The sequence below is a fragment of the Phascolarctos cinereus genome, unplaced genomic scaffold, assembly GCF_003287225.1.
Source record: "Phascolarctos cinereus isolate Bilbo 61053 unplaced genomic scaffold, phaCin_HiC Scaffold_3;HRSCAF=262, whole genome shotgun sequence".
In the NCBI taxonomy this organism is placed as follows: domain Eukaryota; kingdom Metazoa; phylum Chordata; class Mammalia; order Diprotodontia; family Phascolarctidae; genus Phascolarctos; species Phascolarctos cinereus.
Genome location: NW_027555736.1, coordinates 118,464,530 through 118,482,551, shown reverse-complemented (window position 1 = coordinate 118,482,551; position 18,022 = coordinate 118,464,530). Strand labels below are relative to the sequence as shown.

Here is an 18,022-nt window from a genome sequence, read left to right as displayed (position 1 = left end):
AAAGCAGGGTAAGCATCTGTGGACACACAAAGCAGGTGCCCTGAAAATCTTAGAAAACAATTGATTGGTCAGGCTGGTTTGGATTTCCAGCCTATTTGTTGGTCTCAGACTGTTCTGGAAGTTGAAGAACAGTGAATGAATTGAGGGAAAAGCACTGTTACTATTTATCACACTAAAGTGTGGGGAGACTGCAATTCAAGCTACTACTTTGAACAATAGTCTCACAAGAGGGTTTTTTTTTTATGTGTGTCCTTAAAGGTATGACCCCTCTACCCTGTCAGCTGGGACATTTTAAAATACAATGAAATTGGGAAGAGGAGCTATAAACATACTGTTGTTGTTTTTTCTTTTTTAAAAAATTTTATTAATTTATTTTGATTTATCAACGATCACTTCCATATGCTTTTGAGTTTAAAATTTTTCTCCCCCTTCCTCCCCCCCACCCTCCCCAAGATGGTGCACAATCTAATATAGGCTATATATTTACATTCCTATTAAACATATTTTCACATTAGTGAAGTAAGTAAAAATTAAAACCAATAGGAGGAAACATCAGAAAGAGGAAACAAAACTCAACAGAAGAGAAAAAAAGAAGATAGCAATTCAACTTTCACAGTTATGATTACTATCCACGTCTTTTTCTCCATCCTTTCCCCCCATTTATGCTTTTCTTTCTCCTCTCTCCCTTCTCCCCCTCACCAGTACTTTGCTTTTGACCACCACCTCCTTTAGTCTCTCCTTTCTATTTGCCCCCCCCCCTTTCCCTCTGCTGTAATAGGATGTTCTGTCTTTTCCTGTAATGTAATTTACCCTTGTCTGCCTCCTCCTTTCTCAGTACGTTTTCTAAGGTCAGACTAATCCACTTACTTGGATCCATTTAACCTACTCCATTAGATTTTTTTTTATCATTATCAAAGTCAGCTAATATCCACCCTCTTTATGTATACTCCTTTAACTTGGTGGTGTAATAACAATACAATTCTCAAGAGTTGCAAGTGTCATCTTCCCTTGTAGGGATGTAAACAGTCCGCCCTTATTAACAAACATTTTGTATCTTTCTGTCCCATGTACCTTTTTATGTTTTTCTTGAATCTTGTACTTGAAGATCAAATTTTTTGTTGAGCTCTGGTCTTTTTATGAGGAAGGTTTGGAAGTCCCCTATTTCATTGAATATCCATCTCCTCCCTTGAAAAATCATGCTTATTTTTGCAGGGTAGCTGATCCTTGGCTGCAATCCAGGGCTCCTTTGCCTTGTGGAATATCATGTTCCACGCCCTGCGGTCTTTTAATGTAGAAGCTGCAAGGTCCTGTGCAATCCTGACTGTGGTTCCATGATATTTAAATTGTTTCTTTCTGGCTGCTTGCAGCACCTTCTCTTTCATCTGGTAATTTTGGAATTTTGCTATTATATTCCTTAGTGTTGTCAAGGTTGTGATCTCTTTCAGGTGGTGAGCTGTATATTCTTTCTATGGTTATTTTACCTTCTGGTTCTAGGACTTCAGGGCAGTTTTCCTTTATGATTTCTTGAACAATACTGTCCAAGTTCTTTTTCTCATCATGATTTTCAGGTAGTCCAATGATTTTTAAATTGTCTTGCCTAGGTCTATTTTCCAGTTCAGTTGTTTTACTGATGAGGTATTTTATGTTTTCATCCATTTTTTCATTTTTTTGTTTCTGTTTGACTGATTCTTGCTCTCTCATAGAGTCATTAGTTTCCATTTGTCCAATTCTAGTTTTTAACAGATTGTTTTCTTCTGTTTTTGTACTTCCTTCTTCAGTTGGCCAATTGTATTTTTAAGGGATTTGTTTTCTTCAAGTTTTGGGTTTTTTTCCAGTTTGCCAATTGTGTTTTTTAGGGACTTGTTTTCTTCAGTGTACTTTTTTTCCAATTGGCCAGTTGTATTTTTTAAGGACTCTTCAACCTCTCTCGTTAGATTTTTTAAATCCTTCTTGAGCTCTTCTAAGAAGGCTTTTTGGGCTTTAGACCAGATCATATTCCTTTTTGATGTTGCAGCTGTGGGTTTGTTGACAATGTTGTCCTCTTCAGAATTTCTGTCTTGATCTCCACTCTTCTCATAATATGAATCTATGGTACGTTTCTTTTTACTCATGGTTTCTTTATTCCCTGGCCTTTAAAGAGATTAAACTCTCCTGCTGGGGAACAGAGGGTAGAGGGTACTGACCCAAGCTTCTTGTGTTGGGAGCCTAGGTCTTAGTCACTGGCTTTATGTGCTGGGGCCTCTTGTGTTGGAAATTGGAGGCTGTAGGGTTTTGGCAGCTTACCTGGTGTTGGGCTGGAATCAGCTAAAGGCTAGAACTTTCAGGCAATTCTAGGTTGCCTACTTTTCCGTTTCCTTTAGCTTTCTTCAGCCCCTTTTAGATGGGTGCTGCAGGGTGTTTATCTGCCTGAGGCCCCTTGCAATGCTGCCTCCCTTGTTTCTGCTAATGCACTGGGAGATTCCTTTGCGGTATGCCCAGGGACCTTGTGGTTTTCTGAGCTGGTTTCCACTGGTTCTCCCACCCTCACTGAGGCACTTGGAGGCCCAGGTGTTGGTGTTTGCCTGCTCTACCACCTGGGCTTCAGGATCTCTTCCTGGTTGACAGTTGGAGGATGTATGGTTCTGACAGCTTACCTGGTATTGGGTTGGAATCAGCAAGGCTGGGACTTTAGGAAGACTCTAGGTTGCTTTCTTCAGCTCCTTTCAGATGAATGCTGCAGGGTGCTTATCCACCTGGGGCCCTTTGTAGTGCTGCTTCCCTTATTTTTGCTGAGGCACTGGGAGACCCTTTGCTGGGCTGCTGTACTGCTGTTCCCTGTCTTCCAGTTTGGCTGTTCCAGGTTGTTTTTTTTTTCTAGGGTGATATTTTCTGGGTGTTTAGAGGTTGATAGTGGAGAGTGAGAGCGAATACCTTTTTACTCTGCCATCTTGGCTCCCGGACTGTTGTTGTTTTTTAAACCGAAGGCAATATTAAATACCAGCACCTTAAGGCATAGTTCCTAAAGACTTCTTTATCTAGAAATGAGTTCATGTAGAGAACCCAACTATGCAAGATATAGCTTAGGTCCAGAACGCAAAGGCTCTTAACCTGGGGTCTGTGAAGTTGTTTAAAAATGTTTTGGTAAGTATTTCAGTATAATTGATTTCTATTGTAATCCTGTATATTTTGTTTTGTATTTAAAAAACATTATTCAGAGAAGGTGTCTAGAGGTTTGACCACACTGCCAAAGCAATCCATGATATAAAAATGTTTAGGAACCCCTTGGTCTAGAAAGTAGGTCCCTCCCCAAACCTCTGAGCAGCAAGACATGTTAAAGCGCATGCAGTTAAGCGCCTTTTATTAACAGGCTAACCTCTCATTTTATCACTTAGAATGACTTTCATTTATTTTAAATAACAATTCTAGCAAGCTATCTTTTCAAGTCAGTAGGTAGATTTCTCTGCCCAGCTAATGAAGCACATTTGATAAGGGTAGGTGCTGTTTGGCTATTCAGTACTGCTAATCCAGGGGAGGGGTAGAAAGGAAGCAGACAACTCCAGAAGCTTCACTCTTGGAGGACATTGAGTGTATTGACCAGTAGCCCTAGATCTGGGATTCTTCGCCTTGTGTCCTGGATCCTTCTGACAGGCTGGTGAAGCCTATGGACCCCTTTTTAGAATCATGTTTTTTAAATAATTGAGGGAAATGATAAATTTCAGTTAGAGATTGGAAATGAAGATACGCGCGCACACACACGTATATATATTTCCCCATTGAATTTCACAGATCCTGAATCTGTGGATCCCTACTTTAGGAAGCGCTCCCTTGTCCTACTAATGCAGGAATTTGTTTCCCTTGACTACGCTTATTTGTTACAAGGTTTTTGTTTTTGTCTTGTTTTGTTTTAAAAGAGAAGTAGGGGCGAGAGAGTGAGACAATATTTTTGTTCATTGAAAAGAATACAATTATAAAATTAAATAAAAAGTTTAGAAATAAATAAAATTTTTTATTTAAATAAATTAAAAATTTAATAAAATGAAAATCAAAAAAACCTGCCCTAGATGTTTTAATTTAGGATAAGACACTGAAGATGACTTCTGCTTAATTATCTTCCCCCTTCATTTGCTTTGTTAGGGTGCTGCTTTTTAGAGCTAGGTAAATTAGCCAAGGTTCTTGGACAAAACAGAGTTAGCATTTCAGTCTTAAGTGAGTTTTGTGGTTCTGACTTGATGCTGAATAGAACTAGAAATTCGAGTTGTATATATTTTCCTCAAAAGCTGAACACCAGAACTGTCCTGTTAAGTTTTTTCCTCCTGGAATAACTGTTTATTGAATTCAGTTGAATCCTGGAGGAGAGCTTAGTTTTATTAGGAACAGTAAAAAGGAGCTTTCATATGCATCTGACTTGATTCCCTCATTTCTTCAACCCAGCTCCTGGTGATTTTTGTGTCTCTCCCCTCCCCCCAGCCCCCTTTCCTCATGAAGGTTTTAGATTCTAGTAATTTCAGTCACCATGGTTTCATTAGTTCTCTTACCACTCATTTCCTGCTGCCGGTATTGAAGAGCTGTTGGCTCAACTTCTATAAGTGGTCTTTGAACTTTCTTAGGGGAGTGGCTATTGAATGATCAAGTGAAACAGTTGAGAAATGAGGTCATTCGAATTCTGGACCAGAATACTAGAGCCCTTGTTTGGTAACAGAAGATGAATACAAAAGCAAGGCTGTTTTGTGTGGATATAGCTGTAAGAATAGGTTCAGGAGTACCAAAAGCTCAGAATCAGCCCAGGCTGCTGCTGAATCCTTCAGGCTGACAAAAAAGAGATTCTGAAAGCTATGTTGGGGAAAAGGACCATCAGATAAGGGACAGGGAGGATAGGGGTATTGAAAACTGGTGCCAGGACTTTTTGATTCTTGTCTTGTCTTCTACTTTCTCTGATGAGAATGATCTTTGAATTGGAAAGGACAGAATGAAAATTATGAATAGGGATTTAATACTCAAATAAGGAAGTTGTAAAAGAGCACCCCAATGTCCTTGGTGATCCAGTGGAGTACTGAAACATTTGGCATGTGCTTATTACTCACTGATTTTTGAAAGATCACGGAGAATAGGAGAGATGCTATAGGAACGGGAAGTTCAGTTGTCCATATTTTCCAAAAAGGGGAAGAGAATGGACTCTATTATAGGTCAATGAGCTTGGCTTTGTTTCTTGTCAAAATTTTAGAACATATTAAAGGGATGGTTAGCGAACATCTGGAAAAGGAAGCAGAGATCAGAGAGAACCAGTTTGGTTTTATTAAGAATGTTATTTTTCAGTCATGTCTGACTCATGACCTCATTTAGGATTTTCTTGGCAAAGATACTAGAGTGGTTTGCCATTTTCTTCTCCAACTAATTTTACAGATGGGAAAACTGAGGCAAATAGAGTTAGATTAAATGATTTGCCCAGGGTGTCACACAGCTAGTAAGTGTCTGAGGCCAGATTTGAATTCACAAAGATGAGCCTTCCTGTCTCTAGGCCCAGCACTTTATCTACTATGCCACCTAGCTGACCTTCTATTAAGAATAGATCATTCCAGATTTTCCTATCATATGCTAAGACAACGCCCAAATAGGTGGGTGACCTAGATGTAAAAGGTGACAAAATGAACAAATTAAAGGAGCAGAACAGATCATGCCAGATAAATATTTCCTTTTTTGGACAAGATTACTGTTAAAAGGAAAATTATTTATTATTTATTTGCCTTGATTAATGAGGCAAAACTCAGAAAAAAACACAATAAAAGGAATTTATTAAAAAACATATCAAACAAATACAAAGGACTCACAGAGAAAAATGCTATCCACATCCAAATGAAGAACTGATGGACTGAATGCAGATTGAAGTATACTTTTCTTCACTTACTTTATTCATTTTCATGTTTTTCCCCCCTTTTGGTCTGTTTCTTCTTTCACAAATGTGACTAATATAGAAATATGTTTTACATGATGGCACATATATAAACTATAGCAAATTGTCTACCATTTTAGGAAGAGGGGAGGGGAGGAGGGGAAGGAAGGGAGAAGGGGAGAAAGAAAAATCTAGAACTCAAAATCTTGTAAAAATGAATGCTAAAAATTGTCTTGACATGTAATTAGAAGGAAAAAAACATGTCAAAGTAGAAACATTTAAGGGCTGATCAATAGAGATCAGCAAGGGATTCAAGATGGAGCCAGCTTTTACTGATAATTTTCACACTGAGGTAGACAATTTGGATAGGTCCACTGCAGTGAAAGGGGATGGGCCGTAGTGTCTCAGCTTCTCTCCAATTGCTGGTACTTGGTAACTAACAGGTAGGGTGACCAGGTACATGCTGGATAGTAGGTAATAATGAAAGCTGCAGACTGGGTGGCATTTCCTCTACACTGATTGACAAGCAAAACTGGGAACAATGGGGTCACTGAGACAGCATAACTTTCAATCTTGCTAGACTAGTAGACCCGAGGAATATTGTAAATGTAGCTTACATAGATTTTAATACCATATGAAAGAGAATTCTGATGATCTTTTAGTGGCAAAGATAGAAAGATAAAGACTGTACCATAGTCTAGTTAGGTGAATCCAGAACTGATTGAATAAACTTAAGTATACATTAGTGGTTTGATGTCAGATCAGAGGGGAGTCTTTAATGTGGTGTCATTTGCAAGGATCTGTGGCTGGCACTTTGCTGTTTAACATTTTTACCAGTGATTTGGATAAAGGCATAGAAAGGATGCTTATCAGATTTGCAGGTAACAAATTAGCTAATAAACTGCATGAAAGGTTTAGGATTAAAAACTATCTTTACAGATGAGAATATTGTGCCAAATCTAATTAGATAAATTTTTAAAGGGATAAATTGGGTTCCAAATGCCAATCTTACAAGTACAAAATGAGATCAACGTGGCTGGAAAGCAGATTGTTGGGAAAAGATCTGTGAGTTTTAGTGGTCTGCAAACTCAGTATATGACAGTGAAAAAACCCCCAAACCCTCAAATGCAATCTGAAGCTACATTAGAAGAGACAGGGGATGCAGAACTAAGGAGGTGAGAACTGCACTCTATGTTGGTCGGACAACATCTTGAGTATTATGTCCCGTTCTGGGTACCACATTTATTTATTCTGGTTTTCTCTTAAGCAGTTTTTAGAAGTATATTTTATTGATTTTTTTTAAACTTCATAGTCATTTCTTGACCAGATTGATCCCTCTCTCATAACTAAGAAAAACAGCTAAGTACAGACATCTGATGTAATGGTCTGATTTTTAACAATGTATACAAGACTCTTCTCTGGCAGCGCCCCCACCTCCCTTCGTGAGGAGGGAGGTATGTTTCATTATCTATTCTCTGAGTCTCTTTGTGACGCAGAGCTCAGCTTCTCTTTGTGATCTTTCCATTTACATTGTTGTAGCTTTTGTATATGCTGTTCTTTTGGTTCTGTTTATTTCAGCTGGACAGTTGCTAGACCTCCATCCTGTTCCAAGTTCCCACTTGGTTTCTGCTTTGCTGTTTCTAGGCTCTTATTATAGGCTCTCATTTACTCTCCCTGCCACATTTCTCCCTTCTCCAATCCATCCTCCTAAAGTGCAGGTCTGGCCATGGCACTCCCCTGTTTATTATATTCAGTTTATTGATTTCAAGATCAAATATAAACTCTGTGTATTTAAAGCGCATCACAAACTGACCCCAAACCAAGGGGTAGCCTAAGGCAGCTAAGTGGTACAGTGGATTACTGGACTTGGAATCAGGAAGACCCAAGTTCAAATCCAGCCTCAGACACTTACTAGCTTGTGACCCTGGGCAAGTCACTTAAACCTGCCAACTTCTGTTTACTTAACTGTAAAATGGAGATAATAAGAGGGCTTACGTGAGGATCAAATGAGATAACATATCTGTGGAGTGCTTTAGCACAATGCCTGGTACACAGTAGGTGCTTGATAGATGCGTGTTTCCTTTTCTTCCTTCCTTTCAAACATGTTTCTGTATGTTACTCCCCTTTACATACTTGATGGTATAGATCTTGCTGATCCTCATGTGTGTCACTTAAGCTCCTTTCTCCTTGTCTTTGTATAGGCTGTCCCTCATGATTAAGATGAACTCCCTTCTCTCCTCTGCCTTTTAGAATCCCTGGTTTCCTTCAGGGGTCAGCTCAGGCATCACTTTCTCTCTCACTCTCGCTATCTCATTTATTTTTAGGCAGTTGGGGGCAAGTGACTTGGCCAGGGTCACACAGCTAGTAAGTGTCAAGTGTTTGGCCTGATGTCAAATTTGAACTCAGGTCCTTCTGAATTGAGGGCTGGTGCTCTATCCACTGCGCCACCTAGCTGCCCCTCAGGCATCACTTTCTACGTGGGTCTTTTCCCAGTCCTCCCTCTGCTGCTAGTACCTTCCATCAAAATTACCTTGGATCTGTTTTGTTTATATTGGATATGCACCTGCATATGTATTGGTTGTCTCCCCTGTTAGAATGTAAGCATTTTGAAGCTAGGGACAATTTTACTTTTGTCTTTCTGTCTTCAGTGCCTAACAACATGCCTAATACAAAATAGGTGCTTAATATGTGCTTGTGGATTGATTGATTGATTGCTATCAACTGCTGCTATGAATATTTTGGTATTTATTGAATTTTTTTTTCTGTTGGACTGACATTTATTTCCTGCTAGAACTGCAAGAGAAAAGTCGACAAGCTAACAAGCATTTATTAAGCACTAAACTAACTATGTGCCAGGGGTTATATTATTAACCCCGGGGGATACAAAGAAAGGCAAAAGACAGTCCCTACTCTCAAGGAACTAATAGTTTAGTGGGGGATGCAACATGCAAACAGCTATGTGCAAGTGAGATATGGACAAGATAATCTCAGGACAGGCACCAACATTATGGGGTGTCAGTAAAGACTTCTTGCAGAAGGTAGGGTTTTAGCTGAGATTTTAAGGAAGTCGGGAGGTAGAGACAGGGAGGTAGAGCATTCAACCAGTGAAAATGTATAGTCAGGAGATGGAGTATCTTGGTTGAGAAAGAGCAAGGAGATTGGTGTCACTGGATGGTAGAGTACACGGAAGGGAACAGAGTAAGAAAACTGGAAGGTAGGAAGGGGTCTGGTTCTAAAGGGCTTTTATAAGCCAAACAGTATTTTATATTTGATCCTGGAGGTTATAAGAAGCCACTGGAGTTGCTTGAATAGGGGGTGACAATGTCATATGTGGACTTAAGGAAGATAACTTTGATAGGTAAGTGGAGGATAGACTGTAGTGGGGAGATACTTCAGACAGGTGGACCAACCAGGAGATGATTGCAGTAGTCCGGATATGAAGTTGTTGATGGCCTGTACCAGGGTGGTGGCAGTGTCAGAGGAAAGAAGGGGGCATAGTATTTTAGGGGAAAAATATAACATTGCAGTTTTCTCATGGATTTCCTGTTCGTATCACATGGAACCACGAGGGTTCCATGGAACACATGAGAAATACTGATCTATAGAATTCATGTGATAATCAGTAATGGCCTGCTTTATCCCTTATACTGTCATCTTTAAATTTTTTTTAAAAACTCTTGTAATTTTCACTTGATTGACCTTTTCTCCTCAAGTTATTGAGTTTCCTTTAGGGCAGGGGCTGTGTCTTATGCTTCTTTGTGGGGCCCACTGTCTTTTGAATATATTAATGTTGTTAGTTCCTTGAATGGCAAAGGAATCAATGGGGACACTCAACACACCCCAAGTGTATCTAGTATGATCACTGTCTATATCTCCTATTTGCAGACCCAGTGATTTGTTGTGAACGAGGTCAATATGAGAAAATAACCTTTGTACAAGTCTGATTTTCATGATGCTGTTTTCATGCATTATTCGCTGTATGCCCCCTAGAGGTGGGATTATAGATGAAGAAAAAATAACTTTATTTTCATGATTTAATTTGGTATTTTGCTCTTCTCATGATGCCGGAGTTGGAAAATGTGAAGCAGAAAGTTTTAAGGAGTTTTTTTGTTCTGATGAGAGAAGAAGGGCATTATGAGAGACAGCACGGTGTGGATTGGAAGACAGCAGACGTAGATAGAGGTCCCAGCTCTGACTGTGCCACCAAATAATAGCATGGCTTAAGGCAAATTACTTAAGCTTCCTAGGCCTTAGTTTCTTTTATTTTGTGTGTTATGGATGCTTTAAAAAATTTCTTCCATTTCTCAGTAATTTCCACCAATCTAGTAGTATCCTTTCTTGTAATAAAGAAATACCGGGGGGGGAGGGAGGTGGTACAGTGGATAGAGCACCGGCCCTGGATTCAGGAGGACCTGAGTTCAAATGTGACCTCAGACACTTACTAGCTGTGTGACCCTAGTCAAGTCACTTCACCCCAATTGCCTAGCAAAAAGCAAAAAAAAAAAAGGAAAAGATAAAGAAAAAAGAAAGAAAAACAGTAAACAAAACAAATGGATACATTCACAATGTCTGATAGTGTATGCCTCATTGTGAACCTGTGGCCCACCACCTCTTTACCAAGAAGATAGGGATATATTTCGTCATCAATAGTCTAGGGCTCAGTTTCTTCATTTATAGAACAAGAGTTTTATCTGTGTCTGTGGTCCCCTCCTATTCTGACATGCTATGATTCTATGAAATGAGGATTGATAAGGATGGAAGTTTTTCTGTTCTAAAGTGACAGAGAAGTTGAGGGACAATCACTCAAAGATTTCCTGCACTTTACATTAGGATCACTTTCTATACCTCCCATTTGGGAACATTATGGTTTATTGGATTTGTAAGGGAGTAGAAAGGGCCCTAAACCTAGGAGTCAAGAAACCAGAGTTCTAAACATGGTATTGCCCCCAACAAGGGACGTAATCTTGGATACAACATTTAATTTTTCTGTGGGTTTGCTTCTTCAACTGTAAACATAAATATAATACCTTATAGGGTTATTATAAGTATAAAATTTGATGATATGAAAGTGCTTTGAAATATGTAAAAATGGATAAAAGTGTATAGGTTTTTAAAAAGGTTTTTTTTATGCTTTCAGTTTTTTATACTACCTCCCAGAAAACTCTCCCTACCATTCTAAGTCCTCCATTGCTTAAATAAGTAAATGAATAACCAAACCCGACCAATATAACAACTTATCTGACATATGCAACATTTCAATTCTGTAGTCCTTCACATCTGTACCAAGAGAAAATAAATGTGTTTAATCATGTTTTCTCAGAATGCAAATCAAAACAAGTCTGAGGTACCACATCACACCTATCAGATTGGCCAACATGACAAAACAGGAAAATGATAAATGTTGGAGAGGTTGTGGGAAAATTGGAATGCTAATACATCGTTGGTGGAGTTGTGAAATGATCCAACCATTTTGGAGAACAATTTGGAACTATGCCCAAGGGGCTACAAAAATGTGCATACCCTTTGATCCAGCAATAGCACTTCTAGGGCTATATCCCAAAAAGATCAAACAAGTGGGAAAAGGACCCACATGTGCAAAAATATTCATAGCAGCTCTTTTTGTGGTGGCAAAGAATTGGAAATTGAGAGGATGCCCATCAATTGGGGAATGGCTGGGCAAGTTGTGGTATATGAATGTAATGGAATACTATTGTTCTATGAGAAATGATGAACAGGCTGACTTCAGAAAAACCTGGGAAGACCTATATGGTCTGATGCTGAGTGAAGTGAGCAGAACCCAGAGGACTTTGTATACAATAGCAGCCACATTATACAATGACTAAGAATGTTAAACTGAACCCTTCTCAGCATTACAAGGATCTAAGACATCTCCAGAGGCCTCGGGATGGAAAATGCTGTCCACATCCAAAGAAAGAACTATGGAAGTCGAATCGCTCTCACTTAATTTTACCTTAAGTTGAATTTTGTTTCATCTTTCTGATGGTTCCTCCTATTGGTTTCAATTTTTACTTACAACTTCACTAATGTGAAAATATGTTTAATGGGTATGTAAATGTAAAGCCTATGTCAGATTGTGCACCATCTTGGGTGGGGGGAGAAAAAGGGAGAAAAAAATTTTCAACTCAAAAGCATATGGAAAAAAAAATTTTTTTTAATTAAATTAAATTAAATTAAAAATAAAATAAAATAAAATTTAAAAAAATCATGTTTTCTCAGGCTAAGATTGATAACTGCAACTACTTTTCAGAGTTTAACCTGCTTTTAAAAGTGTTGCTTTGATTTACATGATTGTAGTTGTATATGTTGCTGTCTTGGTTCTGCCTACTTCATTCTGGATCAGTTCACATAAATCTTCCTGTACATCTCTGAATTACTCATATTCATTGCTTCTTATGATGCAGTAGTATTCCATTATAACTCAATTTGTTCAGTCTTTTCCCCTCAGCTGAGAGGGGACCCACTTTGTTTCTACTTATTTTCATTTATTTTTTTTCACCACCACTAATTTCCTTCAGTGAGGTGCTGTCTGTGGAATCAATGGCATATCTCTACAAAGCTCTGAGCTTCCTTCAGGATCTCTTTGAGTCAATGGGGATCCCAGAAGACCAGAGGCTAGAGAGGACAGAAGGGGTGAAAGTGAGTATAGCTTTGACCGTGCTGATGTCATTCATGGTCCATAAACTTGTTTTATTTTAATATTTTGATAACTGTATTTCAGTATAATTGGTATCTTTTGTAATCTTGTATATTTTTATGTATTTAAAAACATGATTCTGAGGAGTCCATAGGTATAACCAAACTGTCAGAGGGGTCCATGATACAAAAACAGTTGAGAATCTGCTCTTGAGGGAGATACTAGCTGAGACAAAGAATGTATTGAAAGGTATGTTAGGCAGTGGTGAATTTCAGTTCAGCCAGCATTTCTTAAGCACCTACTATGTGCCAGGCACCAGCTATGCAGTGGAGATAGAAATACAAAAATGAAACAGCCCTTGCCTTCAAGGAGTTAATATTCTACTGGAGAAACAATTTGTACCCAGATAAATGAAGAATAAATATAAGGTAATTCCAGAAGAGTGTGGGGAGACTATTGCCCATCAAATAGCATCTAGTATTAAACTTTGGAACTGAGGAGTTTGGGAGAATATTTCCTCACTTGAAATTAGCTGGGGATGGCAGGCAGCTAGGGGACACAGTGGATAGAGCACTGGCCTTGGAGTCATGAGGACCCGAGTTCAAATTCAGCCTCAGACACTTACTAGCTGTATGACTCTGGGCAAGTCACTTAACCCCAATTCCCCCCCTCAAAAAAAGAAATTGGCTATAGGTTGTCAAATCAAGATGCTTTTCCTGAGAATCCCTCTTGAAAGCACTGGGTTTTTATGTTCCCAAGAATCTGAAGAGGTTGGATTGATGATTTTTCCTTTCTCATGCCATAGAGCCTTTTGGACGTGATAATTGCAGAGGAAGAGAATAAGAAGATGAGGCTTCTGGAAAGCATAGCATTACATCGAAAACAACTAGACAGTCTGTGCTTTGAATTAAATGTGGAACATTTTCAAGTAAGTTCTGAACTACTTGGAATATTTTCCCAATTCTCTTCAGCCTCACAGTCCTCAGATTCCCTTTTAATGTAATAAGGTTCATTGTGGGGGGGGAGGCGGTGTTTGAGCACCACCTATGTGGTTTTCTTCCTATACAGGAGGAAGATGGCATCGCCATGCTGCAGCTGGAGAAGGACTTATGCATCCAGCTGGAAGTCAGATTAAAGCAGAAGGAGGATAGGAAGCGTGAGCTGAAAAGGCTTCAAGAACAAGACCAGGCCTTCTGCGAGCTGCTCCACACCACCCCCTACAGCATGGGCAGGGACTCGGTGCCCAGCTTGGAGGAGCTGGACCAGTTCAGATGCTACTTGGCAAGCCTGGCTGAAACAAAGGTATGTGGCAGAGACACCTGGCCCTTCAGGCATCTATGTTTTAGTCAGCGGGAGATCCTTCCCTGACACAGATCACAACCTCCCTGTTGATCTGTGGTGGTTGGTAATGATAGCTGACTTTATTCTCAAAACAACCCTTTAAGATATTCTCATCACCCCCATTTTGCAGATGAAGAAACTGAGGCTTAAAGGATTAAGTAACTTGCCTTTGGTCACACAGGAAGCATCAAAGGCGAACCTTTCCAGTGCTCTTTCTACCATACCACACTGTCTTTCTTAAAGAGTTGCTGTGGTTGAAAAGTTCATCACATCACCTTGTGGCCATCCTACTGGTGATAAACCCCGCCCAGCTCAGCTAGCTCCTTTGAGGTAGATGTGAATGTAGTTCCTTGCCAGGTCCACATTTGAGGCCTTTTGGCTTGTGAGGACCTGCCAGGGCTTGCACCCTGCCGCCAGAGCTTTCAGGGACCCAGGGTTACCTCTGTGTCAGGCTGAGGCATTAGAGTTGAAGCTGAGTACACATAGGCACCTTTTCTGAAGGTCACTTTGAGTCACTCTGAGGGGGCACACATGATTTCTATGCTCTTCTAGGCATGCAGACAGGAGGAATTTGTCAGCGCAAAGAAGCAGATCCTACTCCTTGTGGAAGAGTTAGATTATACCCCAGACACAAGTGTTGAAAAGGATGTTTTATGTGAAGATGAAGATATCTCTGATCTGTCATTGGAAAAACTTGCATCTCTGCATGACCTGCTTCATCAGGTATGCAGACCCTGGCCCAAGGTCCTGTTTGGAGGTCTGATCTGTTGCTGAGGGAGTGCTGGGATCAGGACCTTGAGTTTGTCCTGTTCTGTGAGTTGGGACGCTCATCCAAAGCCATAAGAGTGCCTCGGTAGTCTGTTTTGTTGTGTTTTTTTTTTTTTGGCTGGGCAGTGGGGTTAAGTGACTTGCCCAGGGTCACGTGGCTAGTAAGTGTCAAGTGTCCAAGGCCAGATTTGAACTCTGGTCCTTCTCACTCTGGGGCCAGTGTTCTATCCACTGCACCACCTAGCTGCACCCCTCAGTATTCTTTAATAACATGTCCACTCTGTTTATCACCTATGTAATAGGGAGAGGAAATTTTATTTGCAAGTACAGAGTGCCAAGAAATGAGGAGGAAAAATGGGAGAGAGCTAAAAATCTCTAGTTTTGAATTCAGGTTTATAAAAAAACATGTCTAAATGAATGAAAGGCATTTAACTTGTAAGATGATAGGTAGATAATTGTGGGGAGGGGTGGGGGATGGTGTTTGAGCAGCACTGATGTGATTTTCCTCCTGTAGAAGAGGAAGAGGGCATCATTATCCTGCTAAAGTTAGGAGTTTACATATTACTTTCAGCTCCTCCATTAGATTGTAAGCTTCTTGTGAGCAGGGGCTATCTTTTGCCTCTTTGTATTCCCAGTGCTTGGTGCGGTGTCTGGCACATAATAGGGTGTTTTATAAATGTTTATTGATTCATCCCCTTCATCAGTCTAGTGGTTGGTGAGAATTTCTGGTCTGGGGTGCTGAGGCTCTGTACTGTGGCATTTCCCTGAAATAATGATTTCTGGATGTTCCATAGTCCATATGCTGAAAAAATTGTAAATACAAATATGACCCCCTGATTTAATGCAAAGATTCATTTGCTCTCCCTCTCCCTACAAGCTGGTGTGTTTCAGGCATCTTCTTTGGGAAGGTGAATGGCCTAGTGTGAAGTAGCCCTTTTCTCTAATTTTTTTCTTTTCTTTTCTTTCTTTCTGCCCATCTTTCTGTCTTTTCCCTTCCTTCCTTCCTTCCTTCCATCCTTCCATCCTTTTTTCCTTCCTTCCTTTCCAGTTAGAGGTGCTGAGAGCTGAGAATGAGATTGTGTGTGAAGAACTACACTCTCAAATCCAAAAGCTCTGGGACAAGTTACAAGTTCCTTATGAGGAGAGAGAAGCCCTGGCTACATTCATGACTGGGTCAATACCCAAGAGGAGAAAAGCGGTAAGGAAACACAGTAAGCATTTAAAAGCAGTGGCTGAGAAGACTCGTGGCTACTTTTTTGAACTTGCTTTCTCCTGCCCCTCTTGCCTCACCTTCCTGGTTTCCTTTGAAATTTGATACATGTGTTACCTTCTACCCAAAGTCTTTCCTGATTTCATCCAGCTACTGGTATTTCTCCCCATCCTCATTACTTTCTGGTTTTTTGGTATATGATTGTTTATGTATATGCCATTTCCACTGATAGAATATAAGCTTCTTGAGAGCAGGTAGTAACTGGCACAAAATAGGTGCTTGATAAATGCTTGTATTTTGATAGATTGACTGGGTCAGTAGTTAGAGTCTGTAATGATTGTTTTTTATAAAACATATTTTCTTTGAAAGCTATTTTAAATAAGCCTTATTACTTAATTCCAGTTTGCAAGACTTCTTTTGGGGCAGGGAACCTCTCCTATGGTTTTGCTCTTAGAAATCATCATGGAACAAAGGTTTGAGTAGTTAGAGTTTTGAAAAACGGCCAAATATTCCATTACTGTGTGCCCTGCCCAGGTGGTCAATAAGCTGATACCCACAAAACTCATCCTATAGGAAAGAACATTCTTTCTTAGTGCCCTAAACTAAGGCCTATGTGTGGCCCATTAAAAGCAGAAAAGAAATGTAGCAGAGCTCAAGTGAATATTCAGTATATGATTATGATGGAATACTACTGTGCTATAACTAATGATGAGCTTAATGCTCTTGGAAAAATATGGAAAGACTTGCATGAAATAATGAGTGAAATGAGCAGAACTAAGAGAACATTGTATACAGTAACAACAATATTGTTTTAAGGATGACTTTGAGCGAATAAATCGTTTTGACTGTTACGAATTGACTATAAAGGTTGTATGAAGAAAGATGCTATCTGCATCCAGAGATAGAACCTATAAATAGAAGTAGCTATAGAATAATTTTACATGTATACATATATATGATATATGTAATATACATTACACATATAATTTTACATATATACATATCCATGTATATATATATATATATATATTTTTTTTTTTGTATCTAATGGTAGCCATCTCTGAGTCAGGAGGGAGGGAAGAAAAAAAGGGAAAAAAAGAAATTTACATGATTTTATTATATATTTAAAAGGAATAGTAAGTTGTACATCATAGATTTGCAGTTTCATGTGTGATCATCTTTTTTATTATACTGTGCTATAGAAATACTTGTTTTATTCCATAAATTGTAAATAAATAAATAAATAAATAAATAAATTTAAACAAAAGAACAGCAAGCTCTTTTTGACACTTCCTTCCCCTTTTGGCAGCTTCAGTCAGAAGCAGATCGGCTGGAAGAGCTGAAGATTCAGAACCTGAAAAAAGTGATTGAAGCTGTCAGAGAGGAGCTGACTCTATATTGGGAAAAGTGTTTCTACAGCCAGGAGCAGAGAGAAATCTTTGCCCCCTACTATGATGGTTGGTGTGGGAGATGTTGACACAGCCTTGTAGATGCACCTGTTGGCTTACTCTTTTGTGTTACTGTATTTTCACTTATTTGTCTAACAACAAGTATATACATTTATAAGAGGACATAAGACACAGCCTGCCTTTTCTAGCTCATGGGATCACAGACTTAGAGTTGGAAGGGACTTTGAAGATAAGCTAGTCTGGCCTCCTTATTTTATAGATGAGGAAAAATGAGGTTCAGGTTAAGTGATAGGCTGCTTGGTATGAGGCAGTAATGTGATGTGGCAACCCAAAAAAGCTAACACAATTTGAGATTGACCCGAGAGACCCTTGAAGGAAGTGATATATTTTGGGGTGCCTGGACCTGTGGTTTCACTGGTCACTTTCTCAGCTTCCAATGAGGAAATGCTCACTACCTAGGTAGATTGATGCCTACTCATAATTTATAATATTAGATGCCCAGAGTACTGGCAAATTGAATGACTTGTACAGGGTCCCAAAGCCAGGATTTGTCCAGAGATGGGATTTGTAAGCAGGTCTTTTTGACATCAGCTCACTATATACAATACCACGCTGCCTCTCAAATCAGTCTGTAATATTGGGATTAGCTCTGGGTGCCACATTTTACAAAGTGGACCATGCCTAGATGAGGACAATTAGGACTGTAAAGGGATTGGGGATAACACTGTAGCAATGATTATTTTGTTTATTTCTTTATTTTTAATTTCTTTTGA

General features: G+C 39.4%; 1 protein-coding gene across 2 annotated transcripts in view; it reads left to right on the top strand.

Moving 5' to 3' along the window:
• LOC110193610 (protein regulator of cytokinesis 1-like) overlaps positions 1-18,022 on the top strand; it is a 36,152-nt gene that overhangs the window by 2,043 nt on the left and 16,087 nt on the right. For both annotated transcript variants that reach the window (XM_078151120.1, XM_020965516.2), the window contains exons 2-7: positions 12,403-12,523; positions 13,327-13,449; positions 13,590-13,823; positions 14,415-14,585; positions 15,679-15,828; positions 17,150-17,297. In XM_078151120.1, the coding sequence (XP_078007246.1) occupies positions 12,425-12,523; positions 13,327-13,449; positions 13,590-13,823; positions 14,415-14,585; positions 15,679-15,828; positions 17,150-17,297 (925 nt within the window). In that variant the 5' untranslated portion in view covers positions 12,403-12,424. The remainder of the gene's footprint in view (positions 1-12,402; positions 12,524-13,326; positions 13,450-13,589; positions 13,824-14,414; positions 14,586-15,678; positions 15,829-17,149; positions 17,298-18,022) is intronic.